The sequence below is a fragment of the Anomaloglossus baeobatrachus genome, chromosome 10 (assembly GCF_048569485.1).
Source record: "Anomaloglossus baeobatrachus isolate aAnoBae1 chromosome 10, aAnoBae1.hap1, whole genome shotgun sequence".
Classification (NCBI taxonomy): domain Eukaryota; kingdom Metazoa; phylum Chordata; class Amphibia; order Anura; family Aromobatidae; genus Anomaloglossus; species Anomaloglossus baeobatrachus.
Window position 1 is genome coordinate 74,368,583 of NC_134362.1, and position 20,113 is coordinate 74,388,695.

The window sequence follows — 20,113 nt, forward strand, 5'->3', positions numbered from 1 at the left end:
AAATAACGCTTATATTTAACGGAGGTGAAGGGAGGAGAAAACAAAAGTGAGTTGGTGGATATTAGTGTGAGCCGGTGGGGTAAAAGGGATGGTAAGATATCCTTCTTCTGTGACTTTTTTTTTCCTCCAGAGCACCTGTAATAAGGTGACGCTAGGTCCTTTCACTTCTTTTGCGATCTTTTGTGATAGCTGCCGTAGCGAACATTATCGCTACGGCAGCTTCACATGGACTTACCTGCCCTGCGACGTCGCTCTGGCCAGCGACCCGCCTCCTTCCTAAGGGGGCGGGTCGTGCGGCATCACAGCGACATCACACGGCAGGCTGCCAATAGAAGCGGAGGGGCGGAGATGAGCGGGACGTAAACATCCCGCCCACCTCCTTCTTTCCGCATAGCCAGCGTGAGCCGCAGGACGCAGGTAGATGTTCCTCGCTCTTGCGGCTTCACACACAGTGATGTGTGCTGCCGCAGGAACGAGGAACAACATCGTAACATCGGTCCTTCCGAAATTATGGAAATGACCGACGCTACACCGATGATACTGTCGGGGACCGGTTCCCCGTCGCGGGGGCTGCTAGGGGAGATCGCGCTCGGATCCAGTGCCTTCTTCTTGGTGGCTCGAGTAGGCCGGACCTGGGGCTCGAGCAGCGCTCCTCACCCACGAGTGAAAAGGGGGGAGTTGGGTTTGTGGGATGGATGTGTACAGAGTTCGTGACGTCACCCACGGGTTGTGGTGATGGTGGGCACCACCGCTGCTGGTGACGGGTCTCCCGGGAGTGATGGCGGGGAGCAGCTAGGTGTTAACCCCTCCGTGGGTAGGGGCGGTTGGTCCCGGGGCCCGGTGGAGAGAGAGAGGGGTTGAGAGAGAGAGTTCCGTAATAGGGGTTTGCAGGGTGCAGTGTTGCGGTGATGGATGGCACTGGTGTACTCACTCAGACACAGATTGACAGAGTCTCTGGTAAACCAAATGGCTGGATGGACGGGGGCCCGCAGCCGGCTGCAGTGTTCTCCCTGGATGGGTTGATGGTGGCTGTCGTTTCCCTGCACCTGTGTGTTGTATCTTGACTCCAATGCCTGGGCACCGGTAGTCCGCTCCCTGGTGTATATGTGCCGGAGGAGCCCGTTTGCCCGCAGACGCTGGCCCTTTGGATCTCTGGCCCTTGGCGGTGGCGCTTATCCAGAATGGTTGGGCTGTTGCCTTCAATTGGGACTTGGTTGGGAATGAAACCCTGAGGTCCAGACCGCAATCAGCAAATTTGACTAAAGGTTGGCTTTAGGCCTAGTCGGGGTCTGAGTACCCTGCCTGGTGCTTGGCTCCAATCGGCTCCCCGGTTCAGTACCGACGGGCCACCACCCGACCCCGGTCCTACAGTTCCGCTGACCATCACCAACTCCTGCAGACGGCCACCACCGTCTGCCGACCTTGCTGGAAGTTCCTGGGCTCCGACCCAGACACTGACAGTTTCACTCCTCACTCTCTACCATCCACAACTGGATTCTCCTTCTCACTCACCGTGTTTTCCCGCCTCGAGGCCTGTGAACTCTTCGGTGGGCGGGGCCAACCGCCTGGCTCCGCCCCACCTGGTGTGGACATCAACCCTGGAGGGTGACAACAAGGATTTTATGTGTGACTGGTGTGACCTGTCCAGGGAAGGGGGGTGTATGGTGTTGTGTCTGTGACCCACTGGCTAGGCCAGGGCGTTACAATACGATTTCGACGCTTTTGCGCTCGTTAATCGTATCAAAAACAATTTACACACTCCGATATCGACAGCGACGCCGGATGTGCGTCACTTTCAATTTGACCCCACCGACATCGCACCTGCGATGTCGTAGTGTGCAAAGTACCCCTAAGAGGTTGATGGAATACTGGTCAATATAATTTACCATACTTCTGTGGGAGGTGGATGAGAATTTAGTTCCTAGGGTGGAATCGCTCTAGTCACAGTAACTGAGACAGATAGTGCGCCAGTCCTCTCTCTTTGGATTTTTCAATTTGTAATCTGATGTGTGCTAGATGTTTGTGTGTCCCTAAAGGGGACCAACTTCTTAATAGTACCAGTACATTCTGTGCTGGAGGAATTGAGATAAGGGGAGACAATCTGGACAGGGGATATTGTGGAAGTAATGATATTAGGAGAATCGTTGCTCTCTGGTATCAAAGTCAAATTAGGGGTGCTTCACACACAGCGAGCTCGCTGCCGAGATCGCTGCTGAGTCACGCTTTTTGTGACGCAGCAGTGACCTCATTAGCGATCTCGCTGTGTGTGACACTGAGCAGCGATCTGGCCCCTGCTGCGAGATCGCTGCTCGTTACACACAGCCCTGGTTCGTTTTCTTCAAAGGCGCTCTCCCGCTGTGACACACAGATCGCTGTGTGTGACAGCGAGAGAGCGACAAATGAAGCGAGCAGGGAGCAGGAGCCGGCGTCTGGCAGCTGAGGTAAGCTTGTAACCAAGATAAACATCGGGTAACCAAGGTGGTTACCCGATATTTACCTTAGTTACCAGCTTCTGCAGCTCTCACGCTGCCTGTGCTGCCGGCTCCGGCTCTCTGCACATGTAGCTGCTGTACACATCGGGTTAATTAACCCGATGTGTACAGCAGCTAGGAGAGCAAGGAGCCAGCGCTCAGTGTGCGCGGCTCCGTGCTCCCTGCACACACAGCTAAGCGGTGTGCGCTGGTAACTAATGTAAACATCGGGTAACCATACCCGATGTTTACCTTAGTTACCAGTCTCCGCAGCTTCCAGACGGCGGCTCCGTGCAAGCGCAGCGTCGCTTGCACGTCGCTGCTGGCTGGGGGCTGTTCACTGGTCGCTGGTGAGATCTGCCTGTTTGACAGCTCACCAGCGACCATGTAGCGATGCAGCAGCGATCCTGACCAGGTCAGATCGCTGGTCGGATCGCTGCTGCATCGCTAAGTGTGAAGGTACCCTTAGTAGTAGACTTTATCATTGGGGTGATAAACCCAGCAGGAGTGGCTAACGTGGAGAGGATATCCTTAATGTTGTCGTGATTAGAATTAATCCTTTTGAACTTACTGTTCACAAAATTCATAACTGTGTTGCCCGTGATGTGAGCTTTATGAGATACAGTATTTGCTGTCAGCGACCAAATCTAAGGCCGGCTTTGCACACTACGACATCGCAGGTGCAATGTCGGTGGGGTTAAATCGAAAGTGACGCACATCCGGCGTCACTTGCGATGTCGTAGTGTGTAAAACCTTTTTGATACGATGAACGAGCGCAAAAGCGTCGTTATCATATCATCGGTGTAGTCTCCGAAATGTCGGTGCAGAGACAGGTACGATGTTGTTCCTCGTTCCTGCGGCCGCACACATCGCTGTGTGTAAAGCCGCAGGAGCGAGGAACATCACCTTACCTGCGTCCCGGCTGAAATGTGGAAGGAAGGAGGTGGGCGAGATGTTTACATCATGCTCATCTCCGCCCCTCCGCTGCTATTGGCCGCCTGCCGCGTGACGTCGCTGTGATGCTGCACGTCCCGCCCCCTGAGGAAGGAGGCGGGTCGCCGGCCAGAGTGACGTCGCAGGACAGGTGAGTGCATGTGAAGCTGGCGTAGCGACAATGTTCGCTACGCCAGCAATCACAAGATATCGCTGCTGCGACGGGGGCGGGGACTATCGCGCTCGACATCGCAGCATCGGCTTGCGATGTCGTAATGTGCAAAGCCCGCCTTAGACTCTGACAGTTGCCTATCATCCCTGTCTCTATGTAATTTTTTAGATTTCTTGAGAATAATCTTTTATTCCAACTGAACTATATAAGTAGTGAGGGTGTAATTCAGCTTTTTATAATGAAAATGTTGAGCATAAAAAAATAAGTCCCTTCAGAGGATGTGCGAGATTGTTGCCTACTAGGGACCAAAATATTCCTTAATAAAGGGGCTCTCCCAAATGTTATACCAGGACATTGAGGTACAAACTCACCTAAAATAGGGTAGTTCAATAGTATGCCCCAGTGTCTCTGTAGGATACCCCCAATAGTCACATTCTCAGCTCTAAAGGTGGTGGTGACATTTCTTTATTTACTGATTACTTTACCTTTTAATTAGTCATGACAATTTGTTTTTTATGTTTTGGTTTTTTTTAGTAATAATTTTCCTCATGATGTCTTTTTTTTGTTTTTTTTTTTGCTTATTCTTTTTATTGAGTACAAAGACTGGAGAGCTGACTTTTACACTTCAGTGCCATAAAAAAACTGAAATAAATAAATTCTGAAAGTTTTTCTTTTTAATCTCTTTACTAATGACCTTGTGGATGGGATTGATAGTAAAGTGTCAGTCTTTGCTGCTGACGACACCAAACTATGTAGGATATTAAACGGACCTAGATAGTAAATATTACAAAACGATCTGCATAAGATGTCAGAATGGGCAGATACTTGGCAAATGAGATTTAATGTTGATAAATGTAAAGTAATGCACCTAGGACGGAGAAATCCTATAGCTGCGTATACATTAAATGGAAGTAAACTCGGGACTACAGAACAGGAGAAAGACTTGGGTATTCTCATTACAAATAGGCTGAGCAGCAGCACTCAATGTCAAGCAGCAGCTACTAAAGCAAACAAGATTTTAGGGTGTATAAAAAGAGAGATTAGCTCTTGTGAACCCAATGCATTGTTACCCCTCTAATAAATCACTTGTAAGGCCACATCTGGGATATGGGATCCAGTTTTGGGCTCCACATTTTAAAAAGGACATTCAGAAGTTAGTTCAAAGGCGGCTAACTAGATTATTACAAGGAATGGAAGGCCTCCCATATGATGAGAGGTTGGAAAAGTTGGATTTGTTTAGCTTAGAAAAAAAGACATCTCAGATGAGATCTCATTTATATGTATAAATACATGTGTGGTCAATATAAAGGACTGGCACATGACTTATTCCTTCCAAAGACAATACTAAGGACCGGGGGCATACACTGCGAGTGGAAGAAAAGCGATTCCGGCAGCTAAAGAGGAAAGGATTCTTTACAGTTAGAGCAGTCAGACTGTGGAATGCCCTACCACAAGAGGTAGTAATGGCAGACACTATAACAGCTTTTAAATAAGTGCTGGATGATTTCCTCAGTACACACAACATTGTCGGTTATAGATGATTTAGTGATAAAATGTATAATTGGTGGAGGAAAGGTGAACTAGATGGACCTAGGTCTTTTTTCAACCGATGTAACTATGTAAAATCAAATTATTTTCAATAGGTGCTATCGTTTTACAGTTTTAAGTGAAGTTAATTGGAGCCACTGGCTCAGAAAATGACCAAGAACATAGGAAATACAGAGAGTTTTAACTTCATCTTAGAGAGGACATTCCTGTGTGAAGCCCCATTACCTTCAGGTCGCCTCAGGGTCTTCAGGGACTTCACGTGCTGGGGTTCTTCTGACAACAGGCAGGTCAGTTTAACTTCTATGGGAATCGTGACGCCACTCTCGGTAATTGCGGTCAGTGGGTGACCGCCACTGCAGTTTAGAGAGCGCCTGGTACTGATGGTAAATGCCGTTTGATGTTGTGGCCTCCAGAGAGTGAGGGTGGCCCCAGGGCCCAGTGTAAGTGTGTAGTACCAGAGATCGCAGAAGAACTCACACAGTCCAGCAATGTCTTTCAGGGTTTTTACTCACTTTTCTGGTGACAACGTGAGTCAACTCGAGCGATGCTATGATGAACCAGGTGGAACCAGGTATCCCTCCGGCTGATGTAGGGGTGACTGCTGACTCGCCTTCCTAGCCCTTCTTGTTTTGAGGTGACCCCGACTTGGAGTACTGTGGGGATCACCCAGGGAAGTCGCTGCTGTCGTTCTCCCCTTTCTGACCCGTTTGCTGATAGCGTGGACCAAGGATAAGATGGCTCCAGGCTCGATCCTCCTTATGGGCCCCCTCATTGCTGTTGATGCTGCGGGTTCTGTGTTGTTTGGTGGGGTACATGCAGCACCCTCACCAGCAGGTTTAGCAGGCCAAGTAGATGGGTTCCTGCTCTGGGGACCTGTTTTCCCGTGCGGGCCTGGTCTACCGGTAGTTTCCTTACTCAGCCACCTCTTGCTACTGCCTAGGTGGTTTTCTGGCGGCACCACTGGGTAGCCGTTCTCCCCTGCCAGCAGCCACGACACGTGCAGGGTCTGACAGGGTCCTGCACTTAAGCTCTACCCTCCAGACGCGGCTCCTCCACTCCTTCTCCTTTGACTGCCACTGCACAACTCTTCGTCTCCAGCCTCACTACTCACCACTAGCTGGGATGCCAGGGCCAAGTCCCCTCCCTGGGTCTGCCCAGGGGTCCCCTCTAAGCTGTGTGTGTGTCCTGGTTACTTCGTGCCTGTGTGTCCACACCCTAGTCAGCCTTTGGGATTACCTGTATTGTACTCACTCAGCCTGAGTGCAGTACTCCGTGGTGCCTGACCAGGTCAGGGGCGCCACACCTGCTCTTATAATCTCGTCCACCAGCAGGATATTGCTCGCAATAACAGTGCAGGAATGAAGCTGATTCTTAACACTGTAATTGTCCTAGATTCCTGCCTCTGATGACACCATTGGTTCACCTGAATTTAGGTCTACACCAATGAGATGTCCCGATTCTGCACATTCGGTCTGAAGTTTTAGGCTCTGTGCGCACTGGGAAATGAAATTTCCTTGAGAAAATTCCGCATGCTCTCAAAGATTACCGCACCCGCGGTAAAAAACCGCGGGAAACCGCACCCGAAAACCGCATGCGGTTTGCCGCGGTTTGCTGCGGTTTTACCGCGGTATTATTCGCGGTATTGCCGCGGTTTTGCCGCGTGCGGGTTGGGATGTGCTTTATTGCATTCAATGCAATAAAGCACATTGAAAAAAAAGAAAAAAAAAAAAGTCATTTCATTCTGAGATAGTAGATAGATAGACAGAAGAATAGATAGAGGGATAGATAGATAGACAGAGGGATAGATAGAGGGATAGATAGAGGACAGATCGCTGCATTTCCCACGGTCGGCAGTGAGTTCACATCACCGGCCGTGGGAAATGACCGGTAATTACCTCTGCTGTCTGCTGCTTTCAGCCTGTGTCTGTGACAGTCGCGGCTGGATGTCAGCAGTGCAGGACGCAGGAGCTGGAGCGGTGGATTACGCCGGAGCTTTGTTTGGGGGGGGGGGTTAATAAAATGGTGAACGAGGCTTGTTGGTTTTATTTAAAATAAAGGATTTTTCGGTGTCTGTGTGTTTTTCACTTTACTTACGGGTTGATCATGTCAGCTGTCACATAGACGCTGCCATGATCAAGCCTGGGGTTAATGGCGGTGGTCCCCCATCACCATTAACCCCTTGTTATATTACCCTGACCGCCACTGCTACACGGCGGCAGGAAGAGCCGAGGACACTCCGGTGCTGCCGCATAATGCATGCGACAGTGCCGGGGCAGCTGCGGCTGATATTCTCGGCTGCCGGAGGGGGAGTGAGGCGGGGGACATTACCCCTGCCCCTCTCCCTCCCCAGCCTGAGAATACCGGGCCGCCGCTGTGTGCTTACCTCGGCTGGAAGGTAAATATACAGCGGAGCCCACGTTCTTTTTTTCCTATATTTCCGTTTTCTTTCTATGTGTGTTCTATGTGTCTGTGTCTGTGTTCTATGTCTGTGATGTGTGTGTGTTTACTCTCTGCACGGCTTCCTCTTCCTGTAATGACATCACTTCCCTGCAAAACCGCAAGCAAGTGATGTACATTACCGGAGGTAAACCGCGAAATACCGCAGGGAATAACGCAGCAAAACGCAGTGAACCGCACAGAATTTGCTGCCTGCGTTATTCCCTGCGGGATTTCACGATTACATTGGAGTCAATGGAGTGAAATCCCGCAGCGATGTGCGGAAAAGAAGTGACATGCACTTGTTTTTGCTGCGGGATTCCCGCAGCAAAACATGCAGCTGTCAAATTCCGCCCAGTGCGCACAGGATTTTTTTTCTCCATAAGATTTGCTGGTGATTCACTGCAGAGATGTTATGAACATTTTCTGCAGCAAAACATGCAGCAAATACGCGAAAAATCCGCGGCAAAATCCGGTAAGTGCGCACATAGCCTTACTAATGTTTCTTGAGGGTCATATCAAGAGTTCTGAGCAAGAACCTTCTGAATGATGAGGAGAGAATCAGCAAATGCTTGCACACCCAGCTGGGCTCGGCCTCTCACATTAGGTTTGTGCTTGACAAGTGCATCAGCAATTGCCACTTCGAGAACACCCACAATGTAGCCATCCCCTATGGCATGTTTAACCATGCGCAGACCGTCTCTGATGGCGTCTTTGATTTTCGTGAGAGTGTGTTTATTTGGCCCCTTGACCAGCAGGGTAACAGAAAGTGGATTTTCACACTGTTCAATGAATGTAAACTTCTCTTCATCCATAGTGAATTTATAAACAAGACCAGCATGTCCCAAGCAGTCAGGGGTGAGATCATCCACAGAGTTCATGGCATTTCCACCACAGGCAAGGGAAAGCATTTCCATATTTCTCCTCTCTGCTCTACGGACGGAGAGCCACTATTCCTTCTTTAGCTAGGGCATCCAATGAGAATGGGTCGTTTTCCTTCCGATTGATCACTATGAAGCCTTTGTCAAAATATCCTCACACTTTATGCTACGATTTTATTTACGCGCTCTTCAATAAATTTCCTCTCAGCTTTGTCTAATTTGTCCCGCTCCTCTGCACTTTTGTAGAAAAATCCAGAATTGACATCAGTTTTTATTACAGTGATCACACTCTAGAATTATGTGTTATTGTAAATATCAGATTTGTTTTTACTTGCTACTCCCAGTAAGGCTATGTTCACATTTCCATTGTTTAGGATCAGTCACAATCCGCCGCTCTGATAAACAACGCAATTCGTTTAGCGGAATCCGTTGTTCCCATTGACTTGTATGAGCGGCGGATTGCGACTGATGTCCTTGCGTTGCATCTGCCGCCCGACTGATCAGTCGTGGAACAACTGACCGTCGGGCGGCAGGAACGCAGCATGTAACGTTTTTGGAGCAGCAGAATCTTTTTGTTTTCACTGCGCATGCTCAGATCTTGTGTTTAATCATTCAAATCAATGTCTCTCTCTCGGCGGCCGAACAATCAGCTGATCGGCCGGCTATTGTGAACGATCGCTCTTATAAAAGCTGGCTGCCAGGAGATCAGCTGATCACTCTCAAAAGCCAGCCGTCGGGCGATCAGCTGATCGTTCACAATAGCCGGCGGCCGGCTTTTGAGAGCAATCAGCTGGTCGCTCTCTCTCATTTTTATACTGAAAGCATTTCACCAATGGAATCCGCTTTCTCATGACAATTCTTGTCACCCGTTGTACAACACATCAGTCACAAGCGTCAAGCAATGCAGGAGACTGATGCAAAAAAACGGAAATGTGAACATAGCCTAACAGATCACCTGACATTTTCAGAGTCCGTTACCTCTGCGCCTTTTTTCAAAAAATGGTTAATAAAATGGTATATATTCTCCTCTGTTTGATTACCAGGCTGTAATGTGATTTTGTCCTGCTGAAGGAGATGTCCATTCTCTGGAACGCGTTGACTAATAAATCACGAACCAGGATTACTGCTCCACTGTTCATTCTTCCACGGCAGATTACCCCTTCTCTTCAGGTCCACACGGTTCTGAGGCAGCCATTACAGTGCTCGTGACTCTCAGAACCACAGCAGTTGAGCCTCTTTTTACCAGCTAATTTGATTTTGGTTACTCAGGTAAGACCCTATTGCACGTTTGTCTTTCCAGTTTCTATACAACATGTAAAATAGTGTCATAGATATTCCAGCTACTATGGGTACAGAAAACTTCATATACTGAAATGGGCATTTGGTCTTAGAGATAGCTGCCATCGCTCTTATAAAATATATAAAGTCAGACGTTGGAAATTTTAATTTTGAAGCCATGAATTACTTGGTGGAGGTATGAACCTGTGCGATAGATTAGTGAAATACCCATCCATACCTCAAACAGACTAGCTGTCAGCTCCTCCAGCTCCTGTTCCAGCTGCTCCCGAACTTTGGACAATCTCTCACATTCCTCATCTCTCAGCTTTAGCTCCTGAAATGAGAACACAAAAGTCATAAAAACCACTAGGTAGATAGCTATGCTGCCCTCATTTAACTTTTCCTTTTTCTTTTTTTTTATATATATACCGGTTATTTTTATTTTACCTTTTTGAAATTTGTGTTTCTTCTACAGAAAAATCTTTTTCTGGAAAAAAATAAATAAATAAAAAGCAAACTTTGTAAGAAGTCTCCCTCCTGCATCAAGATTCCCTTATTCCTTCGCTGTCTCCATTGTCCTAGTTAATAAGATTCTGCATTGGAATTTGTTAACCACAAACACCACATAATGTTAGCAAATAGCGAAGTGCAAAATGGACTTGAGTCATTAAAACAAGAATAGAGGACACCGGGTCCTTCTGATTTTTATCTCTGCTAAAGTCAGATCGTATCCTGTTATAATTTGAACATTTGACAAAATTCACACATGGCTGTAGTGCGGTGTGCAGCCAACTAAAGAGCAGCAAAACCGCATGCATTATGCCGCAAATAGGCATGCCTCTAGTCTCAGAGTATTCACACGTGAGACCAATGAGTTTCACATGGAAAAATAATAAGGCATGCCGTTTTGCCATACAGTAATTTAGGCCTCAGACATCAATCTTAGTCATATACGGACCATTTGGGGTTTTTTTGGTCATAGTTTCATCTGTGTCATCAGTTTTTCTCATACATGAAAAAAGAAATCTCTATTCTTTTCCTATCTAGTACTCCATGAAAATCGGACCACACTCAGATGGTATCTGTAATGCTAGGGTAGTGATGGGATGACCGGACTGCTGGCCAGCAAACACAGTATGCCAGACACACATGGATTGCACAAGCCATCATGCTATTGCACACCCTTAAGGGCCGGGGTACTTTTCACCCACCTTCCCGTTCTGAAAGGGAGGACTATTGCAGAGCCCTTCCCTGGTGACAATAGCAGGCTAGGCACATAGGCCACAGTCAGATCAAACAACACTACAAACAAGAAAAGCAGTGCAAATCCAAAGTATAAGAAAAGGCTAAGGACAAAGCCAAGACCAAAAAAAACAGAGCAAGAGAGCAAACCAGAAGAAACACACCAGAACTATTAACCTTACCACCCAATCACAACTGAAAATAACTGATACCCCTTTGGATATGGCGGGTTTAAATATCCCTCTCATGGATCAACTTACACCGTTGAGATAAAGCCTAGCCTCCAGCCTCAGTCCCAAAAGGCAAAGGAAGGGGAAGAAACCTCCCACCACATTGCTGAGCCAGGAGCCATAACGTCTCATACCTTCTGGCAACAGCTGAGACTAGGGGATCTAGCATCCTGGGACCCCTGAACAGCATCATCACTAGGAGCCACAGTGTTCTGCCTCCCAGCAGTGCCCAAACCTGAAGAAAGTCTTTTAGAGCGTAAAAGTTGCCAGAGCGAGTACCTACACTAGCTCCGCTATCCAGAGGTGACACCCCACCCTTCATGGCCAGTGAGGGGCAACAGGTGACCTGACGGAGAGAGCTGGATTATGCCCAGATATGTGAGGGGCTTGCTCGGGTGCAGTGGTATGAGAAGGATTAACACCCCTGACCACTAGAGACCTGCCAAGACGCCCACCAATATCCAAACTGACATAACTGACAGTATCCAATATTTTCATGGACCCATAGACTGGCATTGACAACTTTGATCCGACCCTTGGATCACAATCGGACATGTCTTTGCAATATTTCACGGGCCACCTGGTCCATGGAAAATCATGGACATTTGAATTTCCCGATTCGGTATTTAGGTACGAGTGCTACCTGTGATAAACATGAAGAGCACCCATATGCAAAAACACTAAATGAGATTTAATCTACATATGATCTACATATCCCATACTCTGCTGAACTGCAGACATTATAGAAAAAGCTGATAGAAATGACGAGGCTTCATGCTGCTTGACCTAGCGGCACTGAAAATACACGTGTTTCTTCCATGTAGTTATATCCACCCCATCTCTAAAAATACACATAAAGATAACTGTCCGGCGAAATAATTCAGTTAGCAGTTTTCATTCCTGAACCCCACCTCAGCCAAGCACGCATGGTAATATCTACGGAGGCGTAAACCCAGCACAATCAGTATTCAGATATTACCAGATCATTCTCCTTAGGATATGTTCACTCGGTGCTTTTTAGCAGCATGAAAAATGCACAAGGTTGGCAGGAAAAACGCAGAGTACAGTACACGTTTTTGATGCTTTTTCATGTGCTTTTGATCCTTTTTTTAAACGTGCAATTTAATAAGTAAAAAAAAACATAGCAAAAAGAGTGTAAGAATGAACAAATCCTTAGTGGTCCTAGACTTAGGCTATGTGTCCATGGTAGAATGTTGCTGCGGATTTTTCTGCATGAAAATCCGCGGCTTTCCCGCAAAATCCGCACCTTTTCAAAGGTGCGGATTTGCCGCGGAATTGCCGCGGATTTTGGTGCGGATATTTTTTTTTTTTTTTTCCCCAATTCTGAAGCCAAAATCCGGATCAAAATCCGCAACAATAATTGACATGTTGCAGATTTTTCCGGATCAAAATCCGCGGTAAATCCGCCGCGGAAAAATCCGCAGCATGGGCACAGCATTTCCAAAAAGCCATAGAAATGGCTGGGAAGTGCCGCTGCTGCAGATTTTCAGGAAATCCGCGGCTTTTCCGCGAGAAATCCGCGGCAAAATCCGTTCATTTTCCGCAGCGTGGGCACATAGCCTTAAAGGGGTTTTATTAGACTAAAAACAAGGGAAATAGCGGACTCATAGATCCATATCAAAGAAACAGATATCTGACCCCCTAATGATGGGTATTAATAAAACACTCTGCACGCTAATAAACAAAATATGGGTGAGCGAGCACAGTAAGGGAGTGTTTATTCTGATGACTATCCCTAATTTTGTTAGTACATTAAAACCGGTAGTTTACTGCATGACTGGACCCCGGGTGAAAAGCCATCACTACCCTATCACCAGTTCTCCTCCTTCTGCTCAGGTATACACAGTATATATGCTTACAGCTGCACAATACTGTACTGAGCTCACATTTTGTGTATAGATATGTATACTGTACATAAGACCCATCTATTAATTCTGATAGGAACCATACAGCAAGGCTCATATCCCGTACTAGATATGGGGGCCTATCTATGTACATTCTGCTATATGATTTACACTTTAATGGCAATTTACTGGATTGGAAAACAGTGCTACACTTCTTTACAGGTTGTGTGTGGTATTGCAGCTCAACCCAGATGACATCACTGCAGGTATCATACACAACCTATGGACAGGGTCGGTGCTGTTTCTGATAGAATGCAGCCATGTTTTTTTCTAATCTTGTACACTCCTTTAAGAACTATTCTGTTTAGTGTGCTAACATATGATTGTAATTTCTCAAAAACGTCGAAATGTTTCAAGGCTGGATAAAGAAGTTGCGGAGTTATCTGCACATACACAGCCCCATTATAAGTCCACGCCCTGTGCAGGAAATATGGACTCCAATCTCATGAACATAGTAATATTATACAGTTGGGGTACATTCACACTTACAAATTTTGCATATTTCGCTGCATATTTTTCTATGGATCAGCAGCAAATCCACAAAAAATTCTCGTGTTATATGCAAATGTATTGGAATTGGCAGTATAAGGGCTCATTCAGACAAGCATATGATACAGACTTGTACTGCCTGAGGCCTAAAACACACTTCCGCATAAAAAACGTGCGTGTGACACGGTCCGTTTTTCAGGTCCGTGTTCCGTTTTTTTGGGGCGTTTCTCCGGTACGTATGGCATCCATGTGATGGCGTATGCGAGCCGTGTGTACGTGTAAAATGTCCGTGTTTGTGTGTAAAATGCCCGTGTATGTGTACGTGGAATGTCCGTGTAGAATGTCCGTTTGTGTGTTGCACAATGTCGTTGATACATGTCGGCTGACAGCAGACAGAGTTGCGCGATGAGCATGAACTCGGGTGAACTTCACCCGACTTCATTGTCATGCCGCGGCTCTGTCTGTGTGCCGCGTACTGATTAGCGGTCACCTGTGAAGGATTCACCAGTGACCGCTAATCCCCAGAGTGACAGAAGTGAGCGTCCCTCTCTCATACTTACCGCTCCCCGATTACCAGCACGGCGAGGAACAGCTGTGCAGAGAATACGCGGCAACAATTACTTTTTGAATATGCCGGCTGCTCATTAATCAATCTCGTATTCCCTGCTTTCCCCACCCACAGACGCCTGTGATTGGTTGCAGTCAGACACGCCCCTCACGCTGAGTGACAGGTGTCTCACTGCACGCAATCACAGCAGCCGGTGGGCGTGTCTATACTGTGCAGTAAAATAAATAAATAAATTTAAAAAAACGGTGTGCGGTCCCCCCCAATTTTATTACTAGCCAGATAAAGCCATACGGCTGAAGGCTGGTATTCTCAGGATGGGGAGCCCCACGTTACGGGGAGCCCCCCAGCCTAACAATATCAGTCAGCAGCCGCCCAGAATTACCGCATACATTATATGCGACAGTTCTGGGACTGTACCCGGCTCTTCCCGATTTGCCCTGGTGCATTGGCATTCGGGGTAATAAGGAGTTTTTGGCAGCCCATAGCTGCCAATAAGTCCTAGATTAATCATGTCAGGCGTCTCCACGAGATTCCTTCCATGATTAATCTGTAAATTACAGTAAATAAACACACACACACACACCCGAACAACCCTTTATTAGAAAAAAAACAAAATTGCCTTGTTCCCAAATTTTATAAGCCCGAAAAAGCCCTCCATGTCCGGCGTAATCCAGGATGGTCCAGCGTCGCTTCCAGCTCTGCTGCATGAAGGTGACCGGAGCTGCAGAAGACACCGCCGCTCCTGTCAGCTCCACGCTGCTAATAAAGGGAATAGCGCGATCAGCTGAGCTGTCACTGAGGTTACTTGCGGACAATGCTGAATACAGCTGATCGCGCTATTCCCTTCATTAGCTGCAAGGAGCTGACAGGAGCGGTTGTGTCTTCTGCAGCTCCGGTCACCTTCATGCAGCAGAGCTGGAAGAGACGCTGGACCATCCTGGATTACGCCGGACATGGAGGGCTTTTTCGGGCTTATAAAATTGGTGAACAAGGCAATTTGTTAGTGGTTTTTTTTCTAATAAAGGATTGTTCGGGTGTGTGTGTGTTTATTTACTGTAATTTACAGATTAATCATGGAAGGTATCTCGGGGAGACGCCTGACATGATTAATCTAGGACTTATTGGCAGCAATGGACTGCCAAAAACTCCTTATTACCCCGAATGCCAATGCACCAGGGCAAATCGGGAAGAGCCGGGTACAGTCCCAGAACTGTTGCATATAATGTATGTGGCAATTCTGGCGGCTGCTGACTGATATTGTTAGGCTGGGGGGCTCCCCATAACGTGGGGCTCCCCATCCTGAGAATACCAGCCTTCAGCCGTATGGCTTAATCTGGCTGGTATTAAAATTGGGGGGGACCGCACGCCGTTTTTTTTAATTATTTATTTATTTTACTGCACAGTATAGACACGCCCACCGGCTGCTGTGATTAGGTGCAGTGAGACACCTGTCACTCAGCGTGGGGGGCGTGTCTGACTGCAACCAATCACAGGCGTCTGTGGGTGGGGAAAGCAGGGAATACGAGATTGATTAATGAGCGGCCGGCATATTCAAAAAGTAATTGTTGCCGCGTATTCTCTGCACAGCTGTTCCTCGCCGCGCTGGTGATCGGGGAGCGGTATGAGCCGGGGGAAGAAAAAAAAACGAGCGCCAATGTAAGTATGACTGAGAACAGCAGAAAAAAAGGTAAGTATACTGAATTTAATTTAAAAAAAAAATAAAAATAAGATTGCTAGTGTAAAAATGCACACGGACATACTCCATGTGCGCTCCGTTCAGGCATGGACCCATAGACTTTAGCGGGTCCGTGCCTGCGTGCTGAAGGCCAAAAACGGACATGTTGTCCGTGTAAAAAAACGCACACACGTACTTACCTCACGGACACACGTTCCGTGTGATTTTACGTGTGTGTGTGCCATCTACCATTGAATAACATGGGTCTCCGTGTGTACGTGTCTCCGGTACGTGCAAATATGTACCGCACACGTACAAAAAAAACGGATGTGTGTTGCGAGTCTGAGTAAGAATAGGCAGTGCACTGACCAATGTGATATAATAGGGCTGTTCAGATGACCCTTTTATCACACAGACCAGGTGTTAGGCCTAAGCCACACTGTGAGAAAAACGGTGCAAGTGGAGTGCGATAAAACATCGCATTCCACTCGGACCAATATTAGCCTATGTGTCAGCGCACATGAGCAATTATTTTCTCAGCCCTAATTGGACCGAGAAAACAATCGCCGCATGCTACGACTGTAATGCAAGACTCTTTCTCTCGCACCCATTCAAGTCAATTGGGCGAGAGAAAGATTGCACTGCACTTGCAGTACACCGGTGTACCACGAGTGCAGGGCAAGAATGGCAGTAGCTGGCAACGGAGGAGAGAGGGAGAGAAATCCTTCCCCTCCGCAGCGCTGACCCGCCCCTCTGCAGCTGTTTTTCGCTCGCACAGTCGGACCTCAGTCGCAGGGAGCCGAGTGTCATGCTAGGGGATCACAGTAATCCCATGTGGCCCCAGCCTAAGGCGGGCTTTGCACGCTGCGACATCGGTAACAATATGTTACCGACGCTGCAGCGATTGTCCCCGCCCCTGTCGCAGGTGCGATATCTTGTGATAGCTGCCGTAGCGAACATTATCGCTACGGCAGCTTCACATGCACTCACCTGCCCTGGGTATTTATTCTAATCTTTTATTTGCAGAAAAAAAGGAATTTTTTTGTACAATTGCAGAGAGTCCGCCTAAGAAATATTTCGGCCTGATCTCGGCCTTAATCTGGTCGGACAGACTGACTGAATGAATCAACAAACATGACAAAAAAAACATAAAACATACATCACTGGAGAATCATAAATTAAAGTAAATAACTACACATTTTGTGTGAAGCGACAAATAACGCTTATATTTAACGGAAGTGAAGGGAGGAGAAAACAAAAGTGAGTTGGTGGATATTAGTGTGAGCCGGTGGGGTAAAAGGGATGGTAAGATATCCTTCTTCTGTGACTTTTTTTTCCTCCAGAGCACCTGTAATAAGGTGACGCTAGGTCCTTTCACTTCTTTTGCGATCTTTTGTGATAGCTGCCGTAGCGAACATTATCGCTACGGCAGCTTCACATGGACTTACCTGCCCTGCGACGTCGCTCTGGCCAGCGACCCGCCTCCTTCCTAAGGGGGCGGGTCGTGCGGCGTCACAGCGACATCACATGGCAGGCTGCCAATAGAAGCGGAGGGGCGGAGATGAGCGGGACGTAACATCCCGCCCCCCTCTTTCCTTCCGCATAGCCGGCGTGAGACGCGGTGACGCAGGTAGGAGATGTTCCTTGCTCCTGCGGCTTCTCACACAGCGATGTGTGCTGCCGCACGAACGAGGAACAACATCGTAAATGTTGCTGCTGCCAAATAATGGAAATGCCGGACCCTACACCGATGATACGATAACAACGCTTTTGCGCTCGTTAATCGTATCAAAAAGGATTTACACACTACGATATTGACTGCGACGCCGGATGTGCGTCACTTTCGATTTGACCCCACCGATATCGCACCTGCGATGTCGTAGTGTGCAAAGCCCGCCTTAGTGAGAAAAAAATGGCAGCATGCATTATTCTCTTCCATGTCTAGGATGAGACTCACCCATTCAAATCTGTGCGCAAAAAAAGCTGGATCCCATATGGATCATCCGTTTAGCATCCGATTTTTACAAATACATTGACTTGTTAACCTAGGAAACTGTTGATGTATAAATACGGATGTCGCATGGATATAAAATACTGACACAGATGGCGATATGGTTGAAAATCAAGTTTTCTGGAAGAAAAGATGATTCTTCATATGCTCGTCTGACCCCAGCCTAAATCTGCAGCATTATGGTAATTTATAAACTGTGAGTTTATAATCCTCACCAAAAGGGAATTTTTTGCTTCAGCGTATGAATGAGATTGGTCACATCTCATTTATTTTAATGCTGATCTCATACGTTCCGGATCTTGTGTCCACAAATCCAAACAGAAAATCTGCAGCGTCTAAGCCATGTGTGAACGTACTCTTAAGCTGAGTTCACATCTTCTATAATCATCCGTTAAAATGAAACTGTGACGCCCTGGCCTATCAGGTCGTCACAGGGTATTGTGCAATCTGCCCTTCTGTGCAATATCCACCTCCTCCTTGGTTAAGGGTCCCTAATCATTGGTGTTGCCAAGAACAAGCTAATCAAAATCCTAGGAACACTCTGCACCACATCCACCAGACACACCAGTGGACGGCCTGAGTGGAATAGGGTCACCCACTTGGGGGCTGGTTAAGGGGAGGTCAGGAGTGTCAGGAGTAGGCCAATGTAGTGTTGGAGGTGAAAGTAAGAGGAGGTCAGGAGCTGGGCTCCTTGGAACTACAGGTGTCAGACGTTGTTCTGGGCCTGGTAAGAGCTGGACCCCGGTCGCAGGGGATCGTGACAAGGGGCACGGACTGTCGAGGAGGACAGCCGGCGGCCTTGTGCCATCACCGGGCAGGGGCCAGGGCACGACAGGGTACATGGACCCTAGGTCAGGAAGTAGCTTCAGGCGTCCTGACAATTTACCCGACGAGGACGGAATCTTCAAGATCCGTTCTCCACCTGCTCCAAAATCGGGGTACTAGCGCAACGAGGGGGATAGGACTTTACACACATATGGTCCAGAAAATCCCAAACGTGAACCTTGAGAGCAAGCTCACCCAGTTAGCCACACTGGGGAGCAGGACCCGATTAGTTTCACACTAAAGGGGCCAACTAGATGACAAGGTGCCAAGGCAAAGGTCACAGACTAATAGGCAATACCAACGGGCACGGGATCCAGGCGTGCTCCCTCTAAGCGGCAGCGGTGTCCAGAACTTTGGTTTACCACAGTTGTCGGTGTCAGCGTTATTGGACTGAGTGAGTACACAAGTGGTCCTTACCGTCCCAATGGCACACCCCCATCACCTTCACCCGTGGAGGGGTTAAACACCTGGCTGCCCACACCATCGTCACCGGGTACTCCCAACCGCAGCGGTGGTACTCACCTTACCACACACCACGGGTGACATCACAAACTTTTTACACCATTCCCTGTAAATACACTCCCCTTATTCGAATGGTCGCACGACCCCCGGGTCCAGAGACCCCTCGAGCCACCGCAAATCCGGATTCAAGCAGCCCGGCTGCTGGCACGGGGGCGGTACACAACTTTTTGTCCATTGTTAAATAACTGATCCGTTTTTTAAGCATTGGAGTCTATGGAGAACAGATTCCTTATTGGATTGCTATTTAGTCAACCGTTATTCTTGCGTTTGTAACGGATCTGGTTTTTTTTTTTACAGGATCCCTTACAAATGGAAGATAAATAGTAATACGTTAATGGATCTGTTCTCTATAGTTTCTCATGTTAAAAACATGGATCTGGCAGACATCATTTTGCCAGCGGATCTCTACAGGATCCGTCCTAATGGATGATTACAGGACGTGTGAACTCAGCCTTAACTTCTCCAATTATACAAACCCATTGAAAACTTTTACCTTCTGGGCTTTCAAAAGCTCATCTCTTAGAATTTCCGAGCCCTTTTCCCTGATTTCCACAGAGGAGCTGCGTAAGCGAGACAGGTCATATGTAGGGGCATCTTTTGGTAGCTCAGCAATGGCTCGAGGAGTTTCCGGTCTTGCAGACGTCGTCCAGTCCTCAGATGAGGGGGGGCAGTGGAGCTGGGTACCCCCATCTACAACAGAAGTCTGCCTATAGTAAAAATACACAATGTCAGTCTCAAGAGAATAGCGTCAGACCCTATAGAAGGGAAGAGAGCGGTATTCCCTCCAGGAAGCAGCCTCTGAATGAAATTTCCTGCCATTCACATAGAAAACGCTTTCTCTACGAGCGACGAGAAATCTATATCCTCAATCAATGACCCAGCACTGTCCCACAAAACTGCACACAAT

The 20,113-nt window shown here is 47.6% G+C and overlaps 1 protein-coding gene and 1 pseudogene across 5 annotated transcripts in view; both read right to left on the reverse strand.

The window, feature by feature from the left end:
* Positions 1–20,113, reverse strand: part of RAB3IL1 (RAB3A interacting protein like 1) — a 79,781-nt gene that overhangs the window by 58,834 nt on the left and 834 nt on the right. For all 5 annotated transcript variants that reach the window (XM_075325224.1, XM_075325225.1, XM_075325221.1 and 2 more), the window contains exons 2-3: positions 19,700–19,913; positions 9,958–10,053 (exon numbers count right to left, since the gene is read on the reverse strand). In XM_075325224.1, the coding sequence (XP_075181339.1) occupies positions 9,958–10,053; positions 19,700–19,913 (310 nt within the window). The remainder of the gene's footprint in view (positions 1–9,957; positions 10,054–19,699; positions 19,914–20,113) is intronic.
* Positions 6,372–9,580, reverse strand: LOC142255033 (T-complex protein 1 subunit zeta pseudogene; annotated as a pseudogene).